This window comes from Nannobrachium achirus (genome assembly GCF_963921795.1).
Source record: "Nannobrachium achirus genome assembly, chromosome: 6".
Lineage (NCBI taxonomy): Eukaryota > Metazoa > Chordata > Actinopteri > Myctophiformes > Myctophidae > Nannobrachium > Nannobrachium achirus.
The window spans coordinates 26,566,233-26,591,028 of NC_137815.1; the positions used below are offsets into that span (position 1 = coordinate 26,566,233).

Here is a 24,796-nt window from a genome sequence, read left to right on the forward strand (position 1 = left end):
TTGCTCTGCACCCATCGTGAGACAGTGGTGGGAGGTGTAACCAAGTACATTTGACACAATATAATACCTCACATTTATACAGCGCTCCTCTGAACTCTCAAAGACACTTTACATAAGACTTAAAGGTAGGGTAAGTGATTTCATTTAATTCAAATAATAACAAAATGGGTCCACCGTATGTTCTGATAATACTAGTTACTATTAAAGTGTTTGGTCCATGTTTGGATTTCAGCCTTATCTCCTGTGAGGGGAAAAAAGCAGTTTCAGTTTTGGTGGAGGAGACTAGTTTTCCTCCAATCAAGATAGAGTCGGGCCTTCCTCCAATCATGGTTGAGTGGGGGCGGGCATTACGGGCAACAAGGCCCGCCCCCACTTGATCATGATTGGAGGAAGGCCCCCGCCTGTCACCTACATGAAAACTGAAACTTAAAGGAAACAACTTACCCTACATTTAAGTTCTGTATTTAAGTGCGATCTTGATTTCCTTGAGTAATGTTTTTGATTCTTTGAACTTATACTCCATTACATCTCAGATGAAAATAATGTGAAAACTTTAGTAGTTTGTTACTTGGCAGATTTAGATTATAATTCCAAAACATAATTTAAGTCGCTGTGGAAGTGTGAAACGCAATTTCATATGAAGCATAAAAATGACAAATAAACACAACAATCGACAAGCTCTTCATCATGCGTTGTAGATATGACGCATCGCGTGAACTTATAATTATGTTACTTTCGAAAATGTTTTACTTTGGTACTTTGATGCCAATACCTTTGTACTGCCTGTCACTTTGAATACGGGCCTTTTTTACTTTTACGTGCAACAGAATGTATTGTGGTATTTCTACTTCTAAAGTAAAAGAAATCTGGGTTACATCTTCCACCACTGGCGTGAGATGAGGACAGGCAGAAATAACAGCACACAGCGACATCAGGCCAGAACCCAGCAAGTAGTGTGTGTGTGCGTGTACTGTGCCAGGACATGAAACATCAAAGAGGACTACTTAAACATACATGATTTGTGACACATTAAACTAGCAGATCACGTGTGTGTTTTTTCCCCCTCTCTCTATTTATACTGTTCTCTTATCTATATAAAAATAAATCGGGTAAGACCATCTCAAAAGTGAGTATACATACCTTTTGCACATACAAGCATACCGCGCACGCAGGCACGCAGACACACGCACACAAACACACACCCACACACACACACACACACACACACACACACGTGTGTGTGCGCGCACTCACTCACGCACGCACACACACACACACACACACACTCGAGAATGACTAAGGCCAGGTTTGGGGCAGGAGGGCACAAGTTAAATAGCTTATAGGCATCTAAGTCCTCTCTCGTGTGTCTGCAAGAGTACAAAAGGAGTTTGGGACTCTGTAACGGGACAGTGGGCAGCTCGGATACCTGGACCAAATGGAGACGGTTCCCTCCACAGTGTTCAGAACAATAGTCCTCCTCCTCTTTGTTCCCCCGAAAACCCAGACCGACACCTCTGGTCCACCTCCAAGACCAAGGATGACCATGGCATCTTGTGCGGAACCCAAGTTTAGTTATGTATCAGGGCTCCCACGGAACCCCTCACAACTCTGAGACCGTATATACGAGTCCATTCGGTTCCATTTGTAACACTCTCAGAGTCACATGGCTGTGACGGTCCACTTGCAGGGGACCCCCTGGAACCCCCCCCCCAACAAGGACCGCCATCCAACGCAGACCGCTGGGCTCGGCGTCCCCCTGGGGGAGTGGAGAGCGTAAAGCAACGGGAAAGAGCAGAAGGTGTGCACTCCTCCAAACCCTGAGCCTTGTGCAACCGCAAGGTGTCCCCCTCCCACAACGTGCATTGTGTCCCTTTTATAACCTGTGCCCAATGCCCCCCCCCTACCCCCCCGCATTTGTCCTCTGGCGCGTCCCTCCAGAGTTTTGTACCGTAACGTCTCTCTCCAGCGTCCGTTCCACCCTGTCGCGGCCCGTCGTCTCCGCTATACCAGCTCCCCTTCGCGGCATGGCGGCACAGCTCCGCCACCGCTCCCCCTCCCTCCCCCCCGGTTGGCGTCGTCGTCGTTGTGTCTCAGAGAGTCTTGTCCAGGGTGCCCGGGCGGACGCCGCCCCCCCGGTCGAACTTGGGCTTGTTGCGCGTTGCGGCGGTCACGGCGTCGGCCGGGCCCACGTGGTTCTCGTTGTGCGGGAACAGGCAGTTCTGGCCCGTCAGCATCTTCTGGGCCGCCTCCAGGTGGTTGGCGGCCCGCTGGTAGCCACTGTTGATGCGACACCTTGGAGAGAGAGAGGAGAGACGGTTACTCCTTGGAGAGAGAGAGGAGAGACGGTTACTCCTTGGAGAGAGAGAGGAGAGACGGTTACTCCAACGGATGGGTTTGAACTAGTGTCCGACCGATAGGCATTTTTGTGTCCGATACGATAACCGATTTGAGAGAGGGGACAGTCACCGATAACCGATATGCAACCAATATATTGTCACTGTCGGGCAGAAACCTTGCATCTCCAAGTTTCAAATGTGTAAACTTTTTCGCAAAGTTAAGCCCTGCTTCATCATAAGGCTGTCGCACAAAAGTAGTGAAAACAGCCGATCTACAAGCACACAACGCCTCGCACCGCTTGTAGATCTGCTATTTTCACTCGTTTAGTTCATTTTTAAAATGATAAATACAAAAGGAACTGTCTTGGACATACAAGGTTTTCGCCCGACAACGACGATGTGTACAATATGCATAATGAAAACGGGCCTTTTTCTGTGTGGATTGTCCAAAGATTTTGCCCCAATATGATTATGCAAAGGTACAGTGACGGTAGTACTACAGACAGCTGTTTTCTTAAACCAATGTCTTTATTAAAGTCTTAACTTTATTTTTTACTCGTCAGTCAAGGTGTCTGAGAAAAAGAGAGTGACACAGAGACATGTATAGTATGTCCAACTGCCTGTTTGAGTGTGTGGTATAATGACTGTGAGGACAAGCCAGGCTTGTTACAAGCATTCATCACACATGTTGAGCTGATATTTGAATAATTATTACTATTTTTCTATCGAGACATTTCACCGATCCGATATGATCAAATAAGGGCATATCGGTGCCCGATATAACGACGGACACTAGTTTGAACCACGTATACCCTGCCAGTGGCGGCCATTTTGTATTCTGTTTTTGCGGTTTTAATCAATTATGAAAAATGATCAATAGTCAATTTCTTTTTAAATTATCAATTAATAATCCATCCTTATTTAGGAGCATGTCATTATAGGCACAAAGCTACATTGACTCGGGCCTTAAGTGGTTAATCAATTTTTTATATTATAAAATGTGTTTCTTGATAATTTGAGCAATGTAAAAAGCAGTGTTGTATTGGCAAATCCATCTTTGGGGAGACGCTATTTTAATGACGTCACGTGCACGTCGCTTAACACCTAAACTACAGCAGTTAGCAGGTCAGATAGACAATGGACCATTGATCCAGGCTCGTTACTATGTTAAATCAGCCTGGTGTGACACTACAGCTTTTGTAAACGTTGTTGAGATGTGAACTTAAAGGAGGACTTCACCACTTTTCAACCTATCTTCATATAATTATATTATATATATAATTGGTCCTCACTAAAAAATATATTTTTCTTTTTTTTTTTTCAGAGGAGGGCTGTGGGCAGTTCAGAAACCCATCGTCTTGTGACATCATTGATTGGGAATCCAAGCTAATAGAAACTGCAGGCTTTCTATTCCTGAAAAGTTGCAATGTTAAAGTGGAAGCCATTGTTCTCGCGATAATAAAAATCTAAATATAATAAAATATTGATTAATTATTTATTTATTTTTGAAAATGATGATGTCACAAGACGATGGATTCTGAACTTCCCACAGCTCTCCTAGGAGACTTGGACCGAGTAGGAAAAAAATGTGCTATTTTATTATGAACATTAGTGAGGACCTATTATATGAAGATAGGTTGAAAAGTGGTGAAGTCCTCCTAAGGTTGTTGTTTTTTGGCGAAGCATGTGAGTGTGCGCGCCCCTGCTCAAAAAGATTTGGGGCGGCGTGTATACCCCTGTGACAGGACCAATACAACACTGTTAAAAAAGAAAGGATACAACATAAACAATCACTAAGAACGTAAAGGCTAGTAGCAGGCCTACACCTGGGGCTCAGGCCGGTCAGCAGCCGCTCCGAGGGGCTGGTGGCGTCGGAGAGGTCGCGGAGGTGGTCATCGTCGTCGGTGTCGGCGTCGATGTACTTGCTGATGGAGGAGTCGTGGAAGGTGAACACGGCCTGCGTCCGCGTGCTCATGCTCTCCGGCGACTTGGGCGGCGTGCGGCTGCTGGCCGTGGTGTAGACCGACACCTCGGGGCTCAGCAGCGAGTGGTCCGACGTCAGCGAGCTGTCGGAGAGCGGCGAGGGCCCCGACTCTGACGCCTCGCCACGGCAGCCATCCTTGTACGCCAGGCCCTTGGAAGAGAACAAGGTGATTATAGTTTAAGGTAGGGTATGTGATTTCATTTAAGTTTCAGTTTCAGTTTTCATGTAGTTGACAGGTGACAGGCCCTCCTCCATGATCAAGTGGGTGTGGGACTTAGTGCGCGTAAGGCCCTGATTGGAGGAAGGCCCCACTCTATCCTGATTGGAGGAAAACCTCAAACTGAAACTGCGTTTTGGAGCGGTGTGAAACCGCTCCAAAAGGTTTGATTTTTTCTCCTCACAGGGGATAAGGCTGAAGTCCAAACATGGACCAAACACAAAATTAAATCGTCCGTTTTTTCCCAAACTATTCTAACCTTGGAAGAGAAGAGGAACTTGCGGGCGCTCTCGGTGTACGAGGGCTTGTTCGCTGCCGCCGACAGAGGCGAGAGCGCGGCGGGCTCAGCCCGGCCCAGGGTGGTCTGCAGGCCAGTCCGGCCGCCGGACCGCCCTGACAGGCCCACCACGGCGGCGGCGGGACTGTGGGAGTACCGCCCTCCACCGCTCTCCGGGCAGCTGCCACCGAGGACCACGGCCGCCGGGCTGTGGGGGAAGAAACGCGGGTTCTCCTGGAAGTCCGTGGCGCAGCTGATGTAGCTGTCGATGCTCGACAGGCTCTTCATGTCCGTCCCCAGCGTGGGATGATGCAGCGGCCCCTGGTGGTCCGCGATGGCGCCCAGCTCTATCTCGTCTGCCAGCTTGCCGCCCGGCCGAGACGAGCCCCTGTCCTTCCCGTTGAGGTTGGGCTGCGACTGGGTCTTGGCCATCTGGTTGTACACAGGGAGGTGCAGAGAATGTTAGAGAGGCAGGGGGCTGAACTTTCTAAAAGGGCCTTTGGTGAAAATGAAAATATTGAAAATAGCAGACCTCCAAGTCTGCTATTTTCGGTACTTGATACCACACTAAACTAAGCATAATCAAGTGAATACTGGAGATGTGGCGTAACGGCATGGATTTCTACACAGAGAGGGCATTTCTTTCAAAATAAGATGCTTTCTACGCATTCGACGCATTCAAGTTCAAGAGAGTTTGGACAAGGCAATTCTCTTGAAAGCAGCAATCAGGTATGACATGGAAAGAGGGCATTTGCGTTTCTTTCGCCATAGTGAGAAAAAAAATGCATCCATGGTCTGGAGAGAGGGCACTTTTTACACTTTGATGTCTATGTGTGCACGTGCCTGGTTGTACATCTCCTCCAGCTTCTGGGCGTTGAGCCTCTGGGGGCTGCTGGCGGTGGCCTGGGCCTGGCTGGGGGAGCCCAGCTCCTCCTGGGCGGTGAACGAGCGGTTGGAGCTGGTCTCCGACACACCCATCTTGGGCGTCCACTTCCAGCGGCTGGGCGACAGGTGGTTGTCGTGCGGCCGGTGCTCGCCCTTCTCCACCTGTCGTGGAAATGATAAAACCCCACTTCAGTATGGAATTGAATTCCCACAAAGGCAGAGTGAAATTAAACAATATATTTACTAGTAAGACGCCTAAGGGCGAAAAACCATCTCTGTCTTGGCCATCTGTCTTGATATCCATGTATATGGAGATATGGGCATAATTGGTTGGATCGGCGGTTCTACAAAAAAAATAAAAAATATAAATAAAATAATTTGTTTCATGCAACTGTACATTGTGCAAGTACAGTAACGGCAGGGGAAGCAGCTAAGAACATAGGCAAAAATCGGCGCAATCCGTGTGCAAAAGTTGGAGTCTGTAGAACCAACCGGGTGCTGTGAGTCCCTAGACTTGCTTACTCGGTTACAAATATGTGAAAGTCCTATGACTTACATACATATAATCGTGTCGTGTGTCAGTATCTGTCTCTCAGTCCTTCGGTCGCAATTGACAGAGTAACAAGAGCTCTTGGAGACGACCAACATGCAAGTGCCATTCCTGATTGTTAGAACAGTCCCATCTTATACAAAACAGGGGAACACAAATACTGTAGCTGGAGGTGTGTTTAGTGGACAGTCATACATAAGGATATGTTCTAAAGTTACAGGTTGGTGCTTACTAACTAGCATAAATTAAGATTGACAAATACCAGTGTTGGAAAGTAACTAAGTACATTTACTTAAGTACTGTACTTAATTAAAATTTGTAGTTATTTGTACTTTACTTGAGTACTTCAACAACGCATCGCGACACGTTGTGGGCTTGTAGATCTGCTATTTTCACAACAATTTTTACAACAAAAATATATATATATATACTTTTGGTACTTTAAATATATTTTGAACACTTTCATACTTTAAGTACATTTTGAATTCTGGATTTTTACTTGTAACAGATCTCTTTTCTATATTGCGGTATTGATACTTTTACTTAAGTAAAATATTTGATCACTTTTTCCACCACTGACAAACACACAGAAATACATATAGTGACACCAAGTGGTATAAATCTCTGCCAGCCACACACCACCACGTCCATCAGCTCGGCGCTGCGGGCGAACGCCTCCTTCAGGTTCATGGAGACGATGCTGCCGTTGCGCTTGGCGCGCTCCAGCGCCTCGCGGCGCTTGACGGCCTTCTCCTGCCGCTTCTGCTCCTTGTAGAACTCGGAGAAGTTGTTGACAATGATGGGGATGGGCAGCGCGATCACCAGCACGCCGGCGATGCAGCACAGGCCCCCGACGATCTTGCCGAGGAGCGTCTTGGGGTAGATGTCGCCGTAGCCCACCGTGGTCATGGTGATGGTGGCCCACCAGAAGGACGCCGGGATGCTCTTGAACTTGGTGTCGTCCTCGTCCTTCTCGGCGAAGAAGACCAGGCTGGAGAAGATGGTCGTGATTCAGTTACAGTGCAAGTGTCTGTACATACAGTAATAGTTCTTCAAATCTCCAAAAACTCATATCTTCCATACAAAGACAGGCTTTAATCCCTCCAGTCCATATACAGTACATGCAAGTCATCAACTATCTGATATCAACATCTTTAAGTAAACAACCACCTCCAAATTGACTTTTATATTGATTACTCACGACATGGAGACTTGAGTCAATGATATTTTGTTGTATTTGTTGCAGACAAAAATGTGATTATGGGGGTAGGTACATTTACTATAATCACTTTTTTGACAAATACAAAAACATATTATTGAACTCAAGTCTCCATGGCGTGAGTAATCAATAGAAAATAAGTCATTTCAGGGGTGAACTACTCCTTTAAGGTACAATTTTAAGGTACTTTACAATTATTTGAAAACTTTAGTTATATAGTTACTTGTATAATTTTCACTATTATTACAAATCATACATTAATCACTTCAGCCCTATATACATTTTGCCCATTTGAAAATAGCTGATCTACAAGGTCACAATGGGTCACATCGCGACCCATTGTGAGCTTGTAGATCTGCTATTTTCAAAAGATGTTTATACTTTTGAAAACTATACTATCCGATCCGATCCAATCCAATCCAATCCAATTCACTTTATTTATATAGCACATTTTAAAAACAATGTTCATGCCTGAAGAAGGTCTATGACCGGAAGCTTGCATTTTGCCTAAACTGAAAATAAAAACTTGATTGTGCACAGTTTTGAGTGTGTGCGGAGACTGCTTTTATTCTTCAAAAACAACGCTTACAAAGTGCTGTAACAAAGAATCAAGGCTAAAAATAAAGGGCTAACCTTGAGAAGATCATGATCCCCATGGCCAGGAAGAGGATGAGCAGACCCAGCTCATTGTAGCTCCTCTTCAGGGTGAAGCCCAGCGACTGGAGGCCCGTGGAGTGGCGCGCCAGCTTCAGGATCCTCAGGATGCGCATGATCCTGAAGATCTGCACCACGCGCCGCACGTTCTGGAACTGCAGCACGCTCTTGTTGGACTCGGTCAGGAAGATGGTGACGTAGTAGGGCAGGATGGCCAGCAGGTCGATGACATTCAGAGGACCTAGGGCAGGGCAACAGATATTTTGTATATATCGTCGTTGTCGGGTGGAAACCTTGTATGTCCAAAACTCTTCGTTTTGCATTTATCATTTTAAAGATGATTTAAACTAGTTAAAACAGCCGATCTACAAGCAGTAGATCTGCTGTTTTCACTACCTTTGTGCGACAGCCTTGTATGATGAAGCAGGGCTTTACTTTGCGAAAAAACATACACATTTGAAACTTGGAGATACGAGGTTTCCACCCGAAAACGACAATATATATATTTTTATATATATAATTTTTATCCCACGATTTTTGTAACCCATTTTTTCACCCAGTGCCAATATGCCTATGTAATCCTGGGCTCTGCTCTCCCTCTGCCGCGCCTGGGGAAACACCGGACTGACCTCATGCTTCCTTCAGTGCATGAGTAGTCCAAGTTGCTTCTTTTCACCTGACAGTGGGGAGTTTCCCCGGTTTGGACATAGCGCATGGAAGGAACATGTTATTCCAACCAGTTCCTTTCCCCTTCCATCAGGCGCCCCGGCTGGCCAGGGGGAGGCATTATAGAGACCAGGATTACTGCATGTTTTTGTGAGGAGACACAGGGAGAACATGCAAATTCCACACAGAAAGGCCCTTTCCTTTTTTTTCCTTTTTGTATTTCTTTTTTCAAATAATGTTATCCCAATTTCTGACCCACTGTTCACCCACTGCCAATTGCCTAAACTGTAATCCTGGACGCTACTCCTACTCTAACTCTGCCAACCTGGGAGAGGAGCCCCGAACTGAGCTCATGCTTCCTTCAATGCATGAGAAGTGAGCAGCCCACTTCTTATCAAATGGTAAATGGTGCATTTTTATTGCGACCATCAGGTCGCATTTACTATCAAAACCTCGACCAGCTGTCCGTCAGTCAGTCAGTCAGTCAGTCAGTCAGTCAGTCAGTCAGTCTGTCACATGTCACACGTCACACTTTTGCCCTGCTCATATCTCCGCAACCGTTGCCCCGATCCATGCCAAATTTTGCACACACACTCCTTGCATGCCAAACCACAACCTCCACCCATCAATTCTCACACGGCCCTCTTCTAGCGCCACCATCAGGCCGATTCTTGCAAAACAAATTTTTGGACACTGCTCCTACAATTTTTGCCCTAAAATCACGCAAATCGCTACACAGTATGTCTACACTCTTGTCATCAACATGGATCTGTCCCATATAGCGCCACCATCAGGCAGATTTTTTCAAACACATTTTTGGACACTGCTCCTAAATATTTTGCCCTAAAATCACGCAAATCGGTACACACTTAGTCTACAATCATGTCATCAACATGGATCTGTCCCATTTAGCGCCACCTTCAGGCCGATTTTTTTAAACACACTTTTGGACACTACTCCTACAGATTTTGCCCTAAAATCACGCAAATCGGTACACAGTATGTCTACACTCATCTCATCAACATGGATCTGTCCCATATAGCGCCACCATCAGGCAGATTTTTTCAAACACATTTTTGGACACTGCTCCTACACATTTTGGCCTAAAATCACACTGCGACCTGACGGTCGCTTATCCCCCGATTAGGGAGTCTTACTGGTATAGCGCCTTTATCCAAGGCGCTTTACATTGTGCATTACATTCTTCCAGTATTTAAATATCAAAAGTTGTCTAAAGTCGGGTAACTGTCGCCCTATATACCAGTGGTTCTCAACCTTTTCAGGACGTGACCCCCAAAATAATCATAATTAAACTGGGACCACCCCCCCACCTCCCCCCCTTAACAAGTACTTGAAATTTGTTTGACTCCGTTACACAGATAAATATTGTGAAATATTGTATAAATTGGCTATTTTCACCAGTTTTGGCCAATGTTTGACCAGTTTTATTGCGACCGTTAGGTCCCAAGTTACTATGAAAAGTGCGTCACACTGTGTGACACTATGCTCTCAACTCTGCCATACTTTTGCCTAGCAACGTGATTTCAACCTTAAAACGCTCACACGACTTGGGCCTTTTTTCCGTCAATAGGGACGAGCTGTAATTGTTGAAGCCCCGCCCCCTCTGTCTACTAAACGCGTGCAGCAGCTGTCACACTTTGCTGTCCCACTTTGCTCTCACAGACTCACACGTAACTCTGGCATAGTTTTGCGTAGCAACGTCATTTCAACTCTCACACGACTTGGCACCTTCTCCGGACAATAGGTACGAGCTGTAATTGTTGAAGCCCCTCCCCCCTGTCTTCCTATTAGCTGGGCTTTAAAAATCCATAACTCCAGTTTGCACGATTGTACCGTCTCTAAACTTGGTGTCTGGACTTAGACGGCCAATATGGATGAGCTATAATTGTTGAAGCCCCGCCCCCTCTTACAAGTCTGTTGTTTCCGCCAGCCCTGACGGTCACTTCTCGCCCTTAGGGCGTCTGATAACTTTTGATGCAGTAAGGGTCTTTTATTTTTCTTTCTTTTCTTTCTTTTTTTAAGGTTATTAAAATGATCATAAAATGATCGTTGCGAGGCGTTGTGAGCATGTAGATCTGCTATTTTCACAATATTTATCTGCAGAACCGAGTCACATTAAATGTAATACCTACAATTCCAAGTGCTTGTCAGGGTGGGGGTCCCCAGTTCAAATATGTTTATTTTGGGGGTCACGCCCTAAAAAAGTTTGAGAACCCCTGGTATAGAGCATTAACAAATCCACAAGGGGCATTGAAGAGTCATTATTATGACTTCCTATCTAGCCAAGCTTTATAAACTATATACTTTTTAAAGAGAAAACAAAAAAAAAAGAAAAATAAGCGAATATTCGACTTCGGTGAACAACATCGAATAGTGACTTTGATATTCGAATATTCGAATATTCAAATATTTGAATATTTGGTGAATGCCCTACTGCCCACCACTGCCCCTGTACCTTTAAAGAACTTCCACTTGTTGGGGGAGGAGAGGAAGCGCAGCAGGTACTCCATGGTGAACCAGGCGATGCACACGGCCTCCACGTGGGCCAGCTGGGGGTTGTCGGAGGCGTGGCCGAACTCGTCCGTGTCCTGCAGCTCTGGCAGCGTGTTCAGAGACAGGGCGATGGTGGACAGCACGATGAACAGGATGGAGATGATGGCCAGGATCTGGAAAGACACAAGGTTGGAGAGAAACAGATGTTAAGAACAGGAAAAGGAAAAGACCTTTTGATTGTCCCATCATGCAGGGGCGTCAAGTGGGTATGGCAGGGGTATGCAGCTGCCATACCCTGGGTCCAGGGGGGGAAATAAAAGTTACTTTTAAATAAAACTCCATGAATGTCTCTTTGTCTATCTGTGCTGGTTATTATGTTGTTAAATTACAGTAAAATAACTACAAATGCAAAATGCAACAAAATGGTCACTTTAACAAGGTATTATAATTATATTATCCACACTTTTATTCTCCCCATCTTGATTTTTTTTAATATTCCCAGGTTTTGCAGGTCAGCTGCACAGGTGCAATGCATCTATACTATAATTTTGCGAATGTCTGTCTGTCTGTCTGTCTGAGTGAGTGAGTGAGTGTCTGTCACAGCGTTTCTCCTCAGTGGCTGGAGCAATTGATCTGAAATCGCATCACCATAAGCATATGAACACACCTAACATAACTGTGAAGCCCGTTTGTCACTTTCACAAATCGTATGCTGTATATTAGCATTTTTATGGTGTATCTACTATCTATTCTGCATCTAGCTTGAGGCTCATCTATTCTGCATCTAGCATGAGGCAACATGTTTAACCAGCTCTCTCTGTGTGTGTGTGTGTGTGTGTGTGTGTGTGTGTGTGTGTGTGTGTGTGTGTGTGTGTGTGTCGTGTGTGTGCAGGCAGGCGGGTGTGTGCGTGGGCGGGCGGGTGGGCGGGCGGGGTGGGGGGGGGTAGCCATTAAACGAAACGGGTATTTCTTACATTGATGCTCCTACATATTATCATGCAAGCACCAGTTAAAGTTACTTTCCATCCCTCATATACTGTATGCACAGTGCACATCCCATAACCCACACACTGCACATCATTTTGGAGCTCATATCTTTGAACGGGTAAGGGCTAGTTATTGTTAATTGTGGCACGTTTACTAATACTAACATGCTTAGCTGCACCCAAGAAACCGTAGAAACCTGTGTAAACTGACAAAACTCGTTTTTTTCAGAAATTGTGAAAATAGACGATCTACATGCTCACAACGCCTCGCGCTGCGAGGCGTTGTGAGCATGTAGATCGGCAATTTTCACAATAGAACTTTGTTATACAAAATGTAATGCCTCTTTTCCATGAGGACTCCCATCTTTGCCATACCCTAGCTTTTGCTGAACTGACGCCACTGCCATCATCAAAATTCAGTTTCATTAAAAACACACTGGTGATGCTGAAAAAGCTCTGCTGTGTTTTATTGTGTCGTCAACGTTTCATAGATCTTCATCAGAACATTATACAACTGAAATTGTACAAATGAAATTCATGTTCGGTATTGTTGCCGTCGGGCAGAAAACCTTTGGGGGGATATTTGTTGGGGGGCTTATCTGCCTTTGTTGCATAGTACAAGGGTCCTCAACAGGGGGTCCGGGACCCCTAGGGGGTCCTCAGAGTTACTACAGGGGGTCCTTCAAATCTTTGAGTGATATTTATACATATTTTTATATTAACCACTTGAACCCTAGTGTCCATATTCTGTGAAATGTTACCAAAAATAGAAGATCTACAAGCTCGAGCTTGTAGATCTTCTATTTTTGGCAAAAAGCTTTGGTGTATTGGGGAAAGAGAGCAGACTAAGTACAGAGTGAAAGGTCAAGTTTATTAAGTATTGACGGTTCTCGTGGTTAAATATCTGAAAACACAAATTGACATGAATGCAACACACACTGATAATTATGCTGTCAACCGATGAAATATTATGGAATCTATGAGCATGTTGTTCATAGACCCGCTGGAAGGCTGCTATATCGCTGGAAGGCTGCTATAGAGCTATTACCGCCTAGTTCACATAGTCAATCTACAAGCTCACAATGTGTCGATGTAGCCCACAGTAGATTGCCTAGTTTCACTATTTTAAATTTTAGTTTAGAAATAATGGGTAAGGTGGCGTGCGATGTGGTATGCACCTCAAGCACTAAGCCATTGACAGACGCCCCTATATTCTATTCTTCGTCATACAGTGTCACACAAAAGTAGCGAAAGTATAGCCGAGCTATCTATATATGTAGATCAGTGTTTTTTGCTATTTTCGATTATATATATTTTTTTAAGTGAAAGTGGTTAAGTCAAGTGTATCTGTGTGTTTTATAAATATTGAACCAATGAAAAGTATTAACAAGTGACTAAATAATAACTAAATTGGATCCATAGACCAGTGGTTCTCAACCTGTGGGTCGGGAACCCCAGGGGGGTCCCCACATTTTTTTTTATTTTTTTTTTGGGAGGGGGGGGGGGGGGGGGGGGGGGGGTCCCCAGATGAATAACTTAATGTGCAACATTGTTTTCTCACTCAACAGTAAACAAACCCTACCCTAAAGTTTAAGTGTATAGAGGGTATCTGCACATGCCACATTTCTAAAGTGACAATTCAAGGACTTTCTAAAACTACAAATTAAACGTTGGTCAAATTGTCAAATATTAGAGGCAGAAATTGTGAAAATAGCCGGTTCATGTAGATCTGCTATTTTCACAATAGAACCGTGTTATACAAAATGTTATAATGTTACGGTATAACTACTTTATATGAAAAGAATATATATATATATATATATATATATTGGACATACAAGGTTTTCACCTGACAGCGACGGTAATCAAAGTGCAGACTTCCTAATCAAAGTATCTCCGCAGACTGTCTGACTAAGGAGGAATTTGGCTGAGCTAATAGCAGGGGACTCACTTGGAACGGTTACTAATTCATGACCCCACTTATCAGACAGCACTCGCTCCCGCATAATAGTGTCAGAGTGTAAGCATTAATGGCAACAAGATGAACAGCCAATATGATCTTTAATCCTATCAGTAGCGTCAAATGATGTACAGTATAGCAGGGGTGTTTCAGGCCAAAGGGCCCTGTAGCTAAGAGAGAGAGAGTGAGAGAGAGAGAGAGAGAGAGAGAGAGAGAGAGAGAGAGAGAGAGAGAGAGAGAGAGAGAGAGAGGCGAAGCCCCTACGACATATTGTATAAGACTGTGTTGCAGATTAATCTGTTTCATATAGATTTCATAGCCACTGTAGCTTCATACAGACTTGTTTGACAGTACTATCGTAGGCCTATGTTTATCTTTTTGTAGGCTTATGTTTATTTTTTTGCAATGTTGTTTTTCTTTTTACACACATTACATATGATGTTTTTACAATATAAAAAAGTGTGCCACAACATTAGCTAATGTCTAGTTTGCCAACCTGTGGATATTTCAGGGGGAAAAATAGTATAACAATATCATACGTTTCCTGTTCTTCCAGAAATAAAGCTAATGCATAATACTGCTCCAGTGCAACGCTGATGGCATTATCTACCTGGAAACACACATTTGGTTGATGTGATGTCATGATGATTTCATATAAACTCTTATATAGGGACGCCAGGTTGAAAGTGGTTAAGTATCTGTCTCTGTGGGCTTTTACGAACATTTAACCAATGAAAAGTTAGCAAGAGATTGTGATTAAATCATTATTACTGGATCCACATTTGAACAACGGTTATTTACACATTTCCTGAAAAGTAACGATTTTGTACCCAGCAACAACGATATTCAGTGTTAATGAACACTCACACCTCAGGCAAACAGCAAAGGTGAAACTAAAAGACACAGGGAATCAGGGATGGAAGGGCTTTGCTATATCTCACTGCATTATTGGTTCAAGTGAATTATTTGTCTCAAGGAATTTGGATCAGTCTGTCTGGTCCACGTACGTCAGATATTGGCCAGACTTTTGTGGATTGGATTTCATCCCATTGATAAGACTTTTCAGAGGACTCGCTGGCATCAGCTTTCCTCACTGCCCGGCCTGGAGGGCACAACGCCAACTCACTGGCTGGCCTCGAGGGCACAACGCCAACCAACCCACTTCTGGAAAGTAATCGAGTAAGTACATTTACACATGTACAGTCCTTACTGTAAGTATTCTGAGGTACTTTTACGTTAGCCTACGTTAGTTTTTTTCCCCATGTTTCAAATACTTAATACTTCTACTCCAATAAGTAATATGGAGTAATATGTAATAAGTAACATATCGTCGTTGTCGGGTGGAAAACTTGTATGTCCAAAAACCGTTCGTTTTGCATTTATCATTTTAAAAATGATTTAAACTAGTGAAAACAGCCGATCTACAAGCACACAACGCCTCGCGGTGCGAGGCGTTGTGTGCTTGTAGATCTGCTGTTTTCACTACTTTTGTGCGACGGCCTCGTATGATGAAGCAGGGCTTTGCTTTGCGAAAGAACATAGACATTTGAAACTTGGAGATACGAGGTTTCCGCCCGACAACGACGATATTATTCTCCCGAGTAATATTGCCCCCATACTTCAACTCAGAGTCAAATAATGTATGTTGTACTCCACTATTTGAAAACGGTACAACTACTTTGATAGATTATTATTACAACACTCAAGGGTTCTCAAGTGGTTAACTCATAATGTACTTTTCCCTTCCTGGAATTTGAATGTAGTGGCGTTACAGTACAACAGTGTGTGAAGCATGACCAAAAGCTTCTCTTTTATGAAGCAGGTTCACTTTACAGGCATAACATTCTCGGACCGAGAACAATAGTGTGTTGGAAAGAATTAGCCAGTAGCTATGCCCCTCGCCCCCTCCCAAAAAGCTTTTGTCCAATGCTAGCTTAGAATAACTTCCTGCTTGCCAAGGTTTGCCTTGGCAAGCTGCCGGTTGCTAATAGCATTGGACAAAAGCTTTTAGGGGAGGGGCATAGCTACTGGCTAATTGTCAGGAGAGAACCAACATACTGCTCAAAATTATTCAAGCCGCACCTGCAAATCTGGTTCATTGTCTAAATTCACAAACAGTAAATTGAATGAAATAAATAAATCATACAAGAACAATGTAAATAGCTCAACAAAAGTAATATTTGTAGTGTTTTTTTTTACCAAATTCAATGCTAAAATGCCACTTTCAATGTCACTTTCACTTTCAATTATTCAACTCTTATACACACCTGAAAATATGTGTAATCAACTGCAATCGACTAATCAAGGGCTTAATAAAGCAATAAGCCACAAGAGGCGAGTGGTTACCGGGGTAGTATACACCGGCTGAGAGGCGTTGGGAAACACGAGGCGCACTACCCCGGTAACCACAAGCCTCGCGTGGCTTATTGCTTTTCTAAAACGGTCACAATATTGCAACATGAAAATCATAGACATGTACCAATTAAAACTGTTCTATTTCACTAATAATGCACAATAAGGTCTGCTCTGCAAGAAAGTATTTCCCGGCCAGGCTGCAGAAACAACACAGGTGCAGATAATTGGTGCACTGTGGAACACTGTGGAAAGAAATAACGCACCTGGGTTTGATATAAACTGATTCAAGGTGTGTGTTGTAGTCTCATATACCACAGCAACCAGCCAATCAGAATCAAGGAATGGAACTAGCCGTTTTAGAAATAGTTGCATCAGATGTGCAACCTGATGGCCTGACTAGAAGTTTGTTGATTTGTTGACTGTAATTAGAGCAGTCTAAGGAATGCCCAGAAAAGTTCAGAGAAGAGATTATTGCTTTGTACAAAAAAGGAAAAGGATATAAAACAATTGCAAAGGCACTGAATGTTCCAAAAAGTACGGGTTTGAGCATAGTTCACAAGCACTAAGTTAACAGTGGGGGGTTGAATAATTTCAAGCACAATGGTACAAGATAAACAAGTGCAATTGGAAGTGATCAAACAAACAAATTAGCAAACTTGGAACTAGAACACAAGCTGATAAATAATGTAGTCTGTGGGGTTCTCTGTTTCAGTGTGTGATTCTCTTTTTTTAAATATATGTTTTGGGCTTTTGCCTTTATTCATAGAACAGTAGGTAGACAGGAAACAGCGATCTAGAAATGGGGAGTGACATGCAGCCAAGGCCATCGGGACTCGAACCCACAACCCAGGCATCAGAGCCTATGTGGTATGTGCCAGCAGGCGCCCCGCGTGATCTTAATTCTCAAATTCAAATAATCAAATCAAAACACACCTTCTATAAATATGCTCAGATTGCAATGTATGCCATGAACGCTTACATTCTGTATTTACATAACTTGTAAAATGCTGAAAAATTACCATAGCCTACATGAGGATCAAAGCACAGGACTGGGTCACACATGCTGCTGGTACAGTGATGACTCAGCAGCAGCAGCAGCAGCAGCAGTGGTTTGATGGTGATATGAGTTTACTGTGTGTCTACTGTGTAGATATATGATAAAAACCTGGATTGATAATTAATAATTAGCTCAAGGCCTTAATCTCCCCATTATGAGATCACTTGTGGCGTGAGATGTAAACAGAACGAATTTTAAAGAATTGTTGAGTGATACAAATAAGCGGTTTATAGCGTAAAAATCCAACTGCTCGCAGTTGGAGCTGCCGAAGACAAAAAGAAAAGAAAAGAAAAGAAGAAAAAAAGTAATGAACGTTCATGGATATATCATAACTTCAGATTAAAGGCCCATTCCCACTGGGCCAGATAACAGATAAAAAAATCTCTTTCTCCAGATATTTTTCCATTCAAAGTGGATGTTAGATACAAAAAATATCTACCACAGATAAAAGTATCTGTGGTAAATATCTGTGGTAGATATTTTTTTTTATCTGTATCTACCATCCACTTTGAATGGAAAAATATCTGGAGAAAGAGATTTTTTTTATCTGTTATCTGGCCCAGTGGGAATAAGCCTTTAGGCAGTAAAGCGGTTAGTCCGGAATTCTCCTTGATGCGTCAGATGGCTCTCTCGCTCTCTCTCTCTCTCTCTCTCTCTCTCTCTCTCTCTCTCTCTCTCTCTCTCTCTCTCTCTTTCCTGACTTCCTGATGGTGCTAGAAGAGTGGTCCTCAAACTTTTTTGGCTCAGGGCACCCCTGTAGATAACTCTTTTCATCCATGCACACCTGAATTACAGTATAGCACCTTACATTTTGTCATATATACAGAAATATGTAAATCTTTCCCCCCAGGTTACAGTATCAGCAGTATATGGACCAAGTGCGTGCCACCAAAACTGTGGGAGGAGTAGAGAGGCAAAATAAAGTTTATCTAGAAAGATAGAAAGAATGAACGAACTATGCAATTCATTCTGGGAAATTGCAAGTGTGGTAACGCTGATGTGAGTCACGATGACAAACCATTCTGTCCTTTTATGCCCATTGGAGATCCCTGATGTCATCACCCATTCAGAACGGGTACACATTATAGTGTATTATTATTTTATGCTTTAATATTGAAAAACAGCAGATATACCGAGTGCCGCGCTGCGAGCTTGTAGATCTGCTATTTTTGAATAATTGTGAACATTTTGACACGATTCTATAAGTGTCTTTTGAATCCTTCTAATGTTTCTATGTCAGCAATCTGGCTAGCCATCGTCAAAGAAAAGATCCTTTTCACCTAACTGGAGCTCAGTTAGTCTGTTCTTGAGAGACTACTATGTCAGTGGTTCTCAAACCTTTTCATGTGAAGGACCCCCAAAATTATATTTATTTGGCCACGGACCCCCATCTCAAAATATTTCGTTCCAGGGACCACCCTGAAGCAAAATTTGAGTTACAAACGTTCGCTTTGAAAATACATATATTCAAAGATTTACACACATTTTCACGACTTCAAAAAAAATAGCAGATCTACAAGCTCGCAGCGCGGCACTCGGTGCCGCGCTGTGAGCTTGTATATCTGCTATTTTTCAATAGTTAAAGCATTCAATAATTCTAGGCCTAAATGGGTTAAAAAGTACTTAAGTACAGTACTCAAGTAAATGTGCTTTGTTACTGTCCATGACTGCCACTGCCTGAGTGGAGTGATGATGATTCACAGCTCTAGGCAGCAGTAATCCAACAGTAACTGTGTATATTTGTCACATAAAGTGACATTACAATCATTCTAATGGCACAGCACGGCCAGTGCACAAGACATTACTATATGTCGTCGGGCAGAGAAACCTCTTATCTCCATATATCTATAAGCTCCTGTGAGCTTGTAGATCTGCTTTTTGCTTTTTTTGCTTTTTACAGTGAATGTTAAGTGATTTAAGTGTAAAACCACCCATTTTCAATATTGAACTATGTCATTAATATACCTTAGAGGAGTTGTGTGGAAATTAAAATGAAAACGTTCCCCCCCTTCTGAGTTTGCCTAGAACTGGAGGATTGATTTTGGGGGTTGTATTGCAAATCACACCGTGATGTCATCACACCGGTTTATTTTGCAATACAACCCCCAAAATCAATCCTAAGGTATATTAAGGACATAGTTCAATATTGAATGGGTGGTTTTCCCCTTTAAATCTGTCTATGGGTTTTATAAATCTAACAAATCTAATGAATAGTATTAACAAAAGCTTGCGTTGACAAAATAATCTACATTTAGATCCATGATGGGAACACATGGTTCTTTCTACTAGGAACTGGAACGCATTATTACGCATTACTTTAACTATTAAAATATAGCCGTGCTGTGAGCTTGTATATCTGCTATTTCTTTTTTGAATCGTCAAATATATTTTGGCAAATCTTTGAATATACATGTATTTTTAAAGGGGACATCTGTAACTCAAATCGTTCTTTCTCAGGGTCCCTGGAACAAAATATTTCGAGACGGGGTTCTGCGGTCAAATACATGTAATTCTAGGGGGTCCTTGACATGAAAAAGTATGAGAACAACTGACATAGAAACAGGTTTTTCAAAAACCTTAGAAGGATTTAGAAAACGGGTCACTCACTTGTGAGCTAACCTCGCCTCACCAGGCTTTCTGGGGGAAAGCCTGGTATTCGTTTACTAAACAGGTTGGTTGATCCGGTCTAGACCGGATGATATCTTACGTCATTTTGTATTCAAAACGGACTACACTTTGGCCGGAACTACCGACCGGAATCAGTTTTATCCCATTTAGCGCATGCGCAAAACCAGGTTAAAACTGATTCCGGTCGGTATTCCGGCCAAATTGTAGTCGGTTTTGAATACAAAATGACGTAGGACGTCATCCGCTCCCGACCAGATCAAAAGCCCGAAATTGGAAGCGATCCCAGGCTACTTGTGAGCTAGTTAAAGCGTAAAATAATGGTTAAAGTGGTTAAAATCTAGAGTTCCACGGAAGCGTTCCAGATCAATTTCCTGAAAACCGACTGTTCTGGACATACAAGGTTTCCACCTGACAGTGAGGATGTACTGATGGCTCACTAGACTGTGGCTGAATGTTTTACAGGGGGATTTCGCTCATCAACGCGGCGGGAATTAATTGTTGTCCATAAATCAAGGCTGAGTGGCCTGTTGCCGGGTAACCTGTGGAGACCCGCTGAAAATGAGGAAGATTTAAGCAGCCGTGGAAAGTAACTGAGTAGGGTTTGTTTACTCAAAGTAGGAGATTGCAAAAAATGCATTAGAAGTAGGGCAGGATAGGATTTTGTCATTACTTTTTTAATCTTTAGTTTAGTTTTTTAATGTTAATGTGATGTGAAAGTGAAATATCCCTTTAAGCTTTATATACTGATAGTCCTATAATTGTGATAGAGTGTTTGTTCAGTAGCAGGAGTCTCCTTGTCTCTCCAGCTCTTTAGTAAATAGGACATGTTTTTCAGGTTGGGATACCAATTTCATCCAATACAGAGAGAGAACTCACACAAGACACAGGATCATTTGGAAGTGAGCAGACGACATTGGAAATGGAACACTATAAAATTTGAAACTGATAAATGGGTCTTTCCTGATTGGCTGAAAATTGTTTAAAAGTTTATAAAAGACCAGGAGAGACGGAGACCCATCTTACTGAATAAATACTCTATACTATGATTAATATCAGAATATAATGTTTTAACCTTTTACATTTATTTTCCTTTCAATCAAAACATTATAATAATATCACTTTTCCTATATTTCTTATAATACTCCACTACAATTATTTGACTGCACTACAAAACCTATTATGCATGCTCACGGCACAGTGCATCAGATAGATAGATTGATACCTTTATTATCCCAAGGGGGAAAATCTGTTGCCCAGAGGCAGCACAGCAGTATAAGGTTATTTACAAAGTTACAGAGAAGTAAGAAGAAAAAATATAAGAAACAAGAACAGAGTACAGTAGAGTAAGAGCAAGGTACATCAAGAGAGTGAACGAATAATATATAAATATATATACATAAAGTGTCCTTAAGCACAACTATCAAAAATAGTGTCCAAATCAAAGTGACCATAGCAGTCAATGTTAGTTAGTGCAACAGGTATCTCACTATCATGTCAAACACAAGCAGAAATACTCAAAAACTACTAACACAACCTAATAGTGCAGTGTCAAAAAATCAGTGTGAAAAAGAAAGAAAAAACTCGAAAGGAAAATAAACTAGAAAGGGTGTCACAGCCAGACGCACATGAGCACCCTCCCTGGAAGATCCTTAGAGGTCAGAGTCAGTATAACTATAGTTCCGTCATCCTAGGTTAGGAAGGTAGTCCTTGTCGATCGACCTTTGCAATGGGTTGTAGATCAGCAATCTTTGAAAATAAAAAATAAAACACACCAGCGTGAACTGAGTGGTGGTGTCCATTAATTTCAAGGCTGCTCAACAGCACCTCTCTGGTCAAGCACCTCTCTGGCAAAAAAAAAAAGACCTCCTCCCACAGAATTCGAACCCCGGTCTCCCGCGTGAAGGACTAACTAACCACTAACCATCAGACCAAAGGGATATTCCCATGAATTGGGGGAGATGGACTTTTGACACCATCAGGCTGAGGCAGTGAGTCACTATATATCTAAAAAATTGAAAAAAACTTTTTCAGGATTCAAAAGCATCGACCGCAACAAAACAATTGGATATTGTGGTATTGCTGTCACCAAAAGAAAAGGGAAAAAAAGAAAAGAAATATGAGCACTTCTTCCCCCATGATAAGGGAGATTCTATGCCATTGGTTGACCAAGCGTTTCCAGTCATGATGCAGCTGGCTGAAGATGCACGTTGTTGCCATATGGTGCAGACAGTGACAGAGTAGACCATTATCTCACTGTCCTCCACATAGCCTACTCACACACATGTCTAATTAATTAATGGGAATTGAATACATTTAGAAATATGTTTGAGTTAAAAAACGTGCCGTCCATGCAGAGAGGTTGGCGTGGGTGTGTGCTTGCGTGTTTATAAATCTTGTTTTCGTGGAGAAAAACAAAACAAAACATATAACATGTAACTAATCTGTATGGTAAAGTAAATACAGTTTAAAACAAGAACTACATTTTCTGCTTTATTGTTAATCATTTGTACTTTTTCTGTTAATCCCTTCATTTTTGCACTGTAAAGCACTTAAAGCTGCATTTAATGTCATGAAAGGTGCTATAGAGCAGTGGTTCTCAAACTTTTTGGGCTTCAGTACCCCTTTTCCTGATAATATGAATCCAAGTACCCCCTTTAATCAACAACAACATTTTGACAAGAAAATACTGACATGAAAAGTCAGTTTTTATGTCAATATGTTGAACATAAAAGTAAATAGCCTGTTTTCTATTCAGTAACAGTAAAACGTCTTACTACCCCCATTTGAGAAACACTGCTATAGAGGGCATGCGCGTGACATCACTGTTACTGGAAATTATGTGGGAACACGCCTACTGAGTGGCAAAAAACTAATTTCTGCCATTGACAGCCCATACATACAAACAGAAAAGTCCTATCTGTTTGCATTAAACAAAGTTAAACTCACCAGCATTGTGGCTGTACTGAAAGCTTGAATTATCCTCTTTCTATCTGCAGTGTTTTTGTTTCATAAAAATACACCATAGGCACACTGGCGCCTATTCAATGGAGCCAAGGGGAGCAATGGCTCCCCTTATTTGCCAGTAGGGGGAGCCCGGCTCCCCCTCTCTCCTTTTATTTATTTACGATCATATAATCACAAAATGTGATTAAGAAGAAGAACGTCAGAAATTCGCCTTGTTTGACCCTTTGAAGCACCCATAGTATGGCTAAGATGGCTTCTAAACCAATCACAGCGAATGGGGGGCGGGAGGTATAGGTCTACTGTGTTATATGCCAAGCCTGTGCCTTTAAGGGGGCGGGCTTAGGAGCAGTACGGGATGACGTTGACGCTGTGTTTTGGGACCAGCGCGGAAGTGAGCGCGGAAGTGTAATGCTGCTGGGGAGATATTAGTGAGAAGTTAAGTTAATACAAGCGGATTAATAGTGAAAACGTGACGTTTATGCTGTATGTTCCTGCCTGGCCCTGGAAGTAATAAATCATCGTTATCTACACAGAAGTAGTATGGACTATTTGAATAAGTTACCACATGACACGAGCCAAGTTATTGCTACAAACAGTGGAAAAGGTAACAACTGGTTTCTCAACCAATCACAGTGACTGTCTGAACCTCGGCTGACAGAGCGCTGCACAACAACAAACAACATGGCATGGCTTTATCTAAATAACAGAATGAAACAGTTGTTTCACAGTGGAATATGCTACCTGGGGTTAACTACAGACATCCATAGGACATGTGGATAGCTTTTACATTTACCATACGTGAACTAAACTTTTTGACGCTGTCAAAGAAGCTGGATGACATGGCACGTTGTGTTGTGTGCCTCCAAGGAACTTTCTTCTGGGCACCTCAATATAAAATTGGATATTTTCTTGTCATTTTCTCAAGGTAAGACATGGCTTTATTTAACTAACTGTTCACTGGAGTTAGCCAGCCTCTCCTCTCCTCCTCTGTGTGTGTGTGTGTGTGTGTGTGTGTGTGTGTGTGTGTGATGAGATGCTTGCTTGCTTGCTTGTAAATATTGTTAGCTGCTGGTTGCAGATCTTTGGTCATGGTTGTGGACTTGTGGTTTTGTTGTGTTGTGTTGTGTGTTGGCTTGTTGGGTGCCCCGCGGACCGCGGTGCGTGTCCGAGCAGTGCTCGACTCATTTTAGACTCATTTTAGACCCATTTAGACCCATTTTAGACCCATTTTAGACGACTTTATAACTGCAAATAACCGATTTTTCGCGGCGCCGCTTCGCGGCGCAAAAAAAAAAAGAGGAAAAAAAAATCCTGGATTTGTGCTCCCCCTAGTGGAGACAGAGTTAGGCGCCGGTGCATAGGCATGTTATGAGCTAATTCTGTCAAGACATTCTGTGCAAGTGATTATTTTTCCAAGTGTCAGAGTTTGGAAGCACTCGTTTTCAACAACACAACATCCTGCTGCCTCCTGCATTATGTGCAATTTAGAAACAGGTGGTATGCAGGACCGTTGAGTGATTTGCAACTAGCACTTCTAAACTTCA

The 24,796-nt window shown here is 42.7% G+C and overlaps 1 protein-coding gene across 1 annotated transcript in view; it reads right to left on the minus strand.

Annotated features, from left to right (window-relative positions):
- Nucleotides 1-2,090: 2,090 nt before the first annotated feature.
- kcnb1 (potassium voltage-gated channel, Shab-related subfamily, member 1) overlaps nucleotides 2,091-24,796 on the minus strand; it is a gene marked incomplete at both ends in the record, with an annotated part of 121,990 nt that continues 99,284 nt past the window's right edge. The window contains 7 exons of the mRNA XM_080728075.1: nucleotides 2,091-2,292; nucleotides 4,163-4,470; nucleotides 4,797-5,246; nucleotides 5,658-5,861; nucleotides 6,889-7,240; nucleotides 8,102-8,363; nucleotides 11,265-11,475. Of these exons, the coding sequence (XP_080584201.1) occupies nucleotides 2,091-2,292; nucleotides 4,163-4,470; nucleotides 4,797-5,246; nucleotides 5,658-5,861; nucleotides 6,889-7,240; nucleotides 8,102-8,363; nucleotides 11,265-11,475 (1,989 nt within the window). The remainder of the gene's footprint in view (nucleotides 2,293-4,162; nucleotides 4,471-4,796; nucleotides 5,247-5,657; nucleotides 5,862-6,888; nucleotides 7,241-8,101; nucleotides 8,364-11,264; nucleotides 11,476-24,796) is intronic.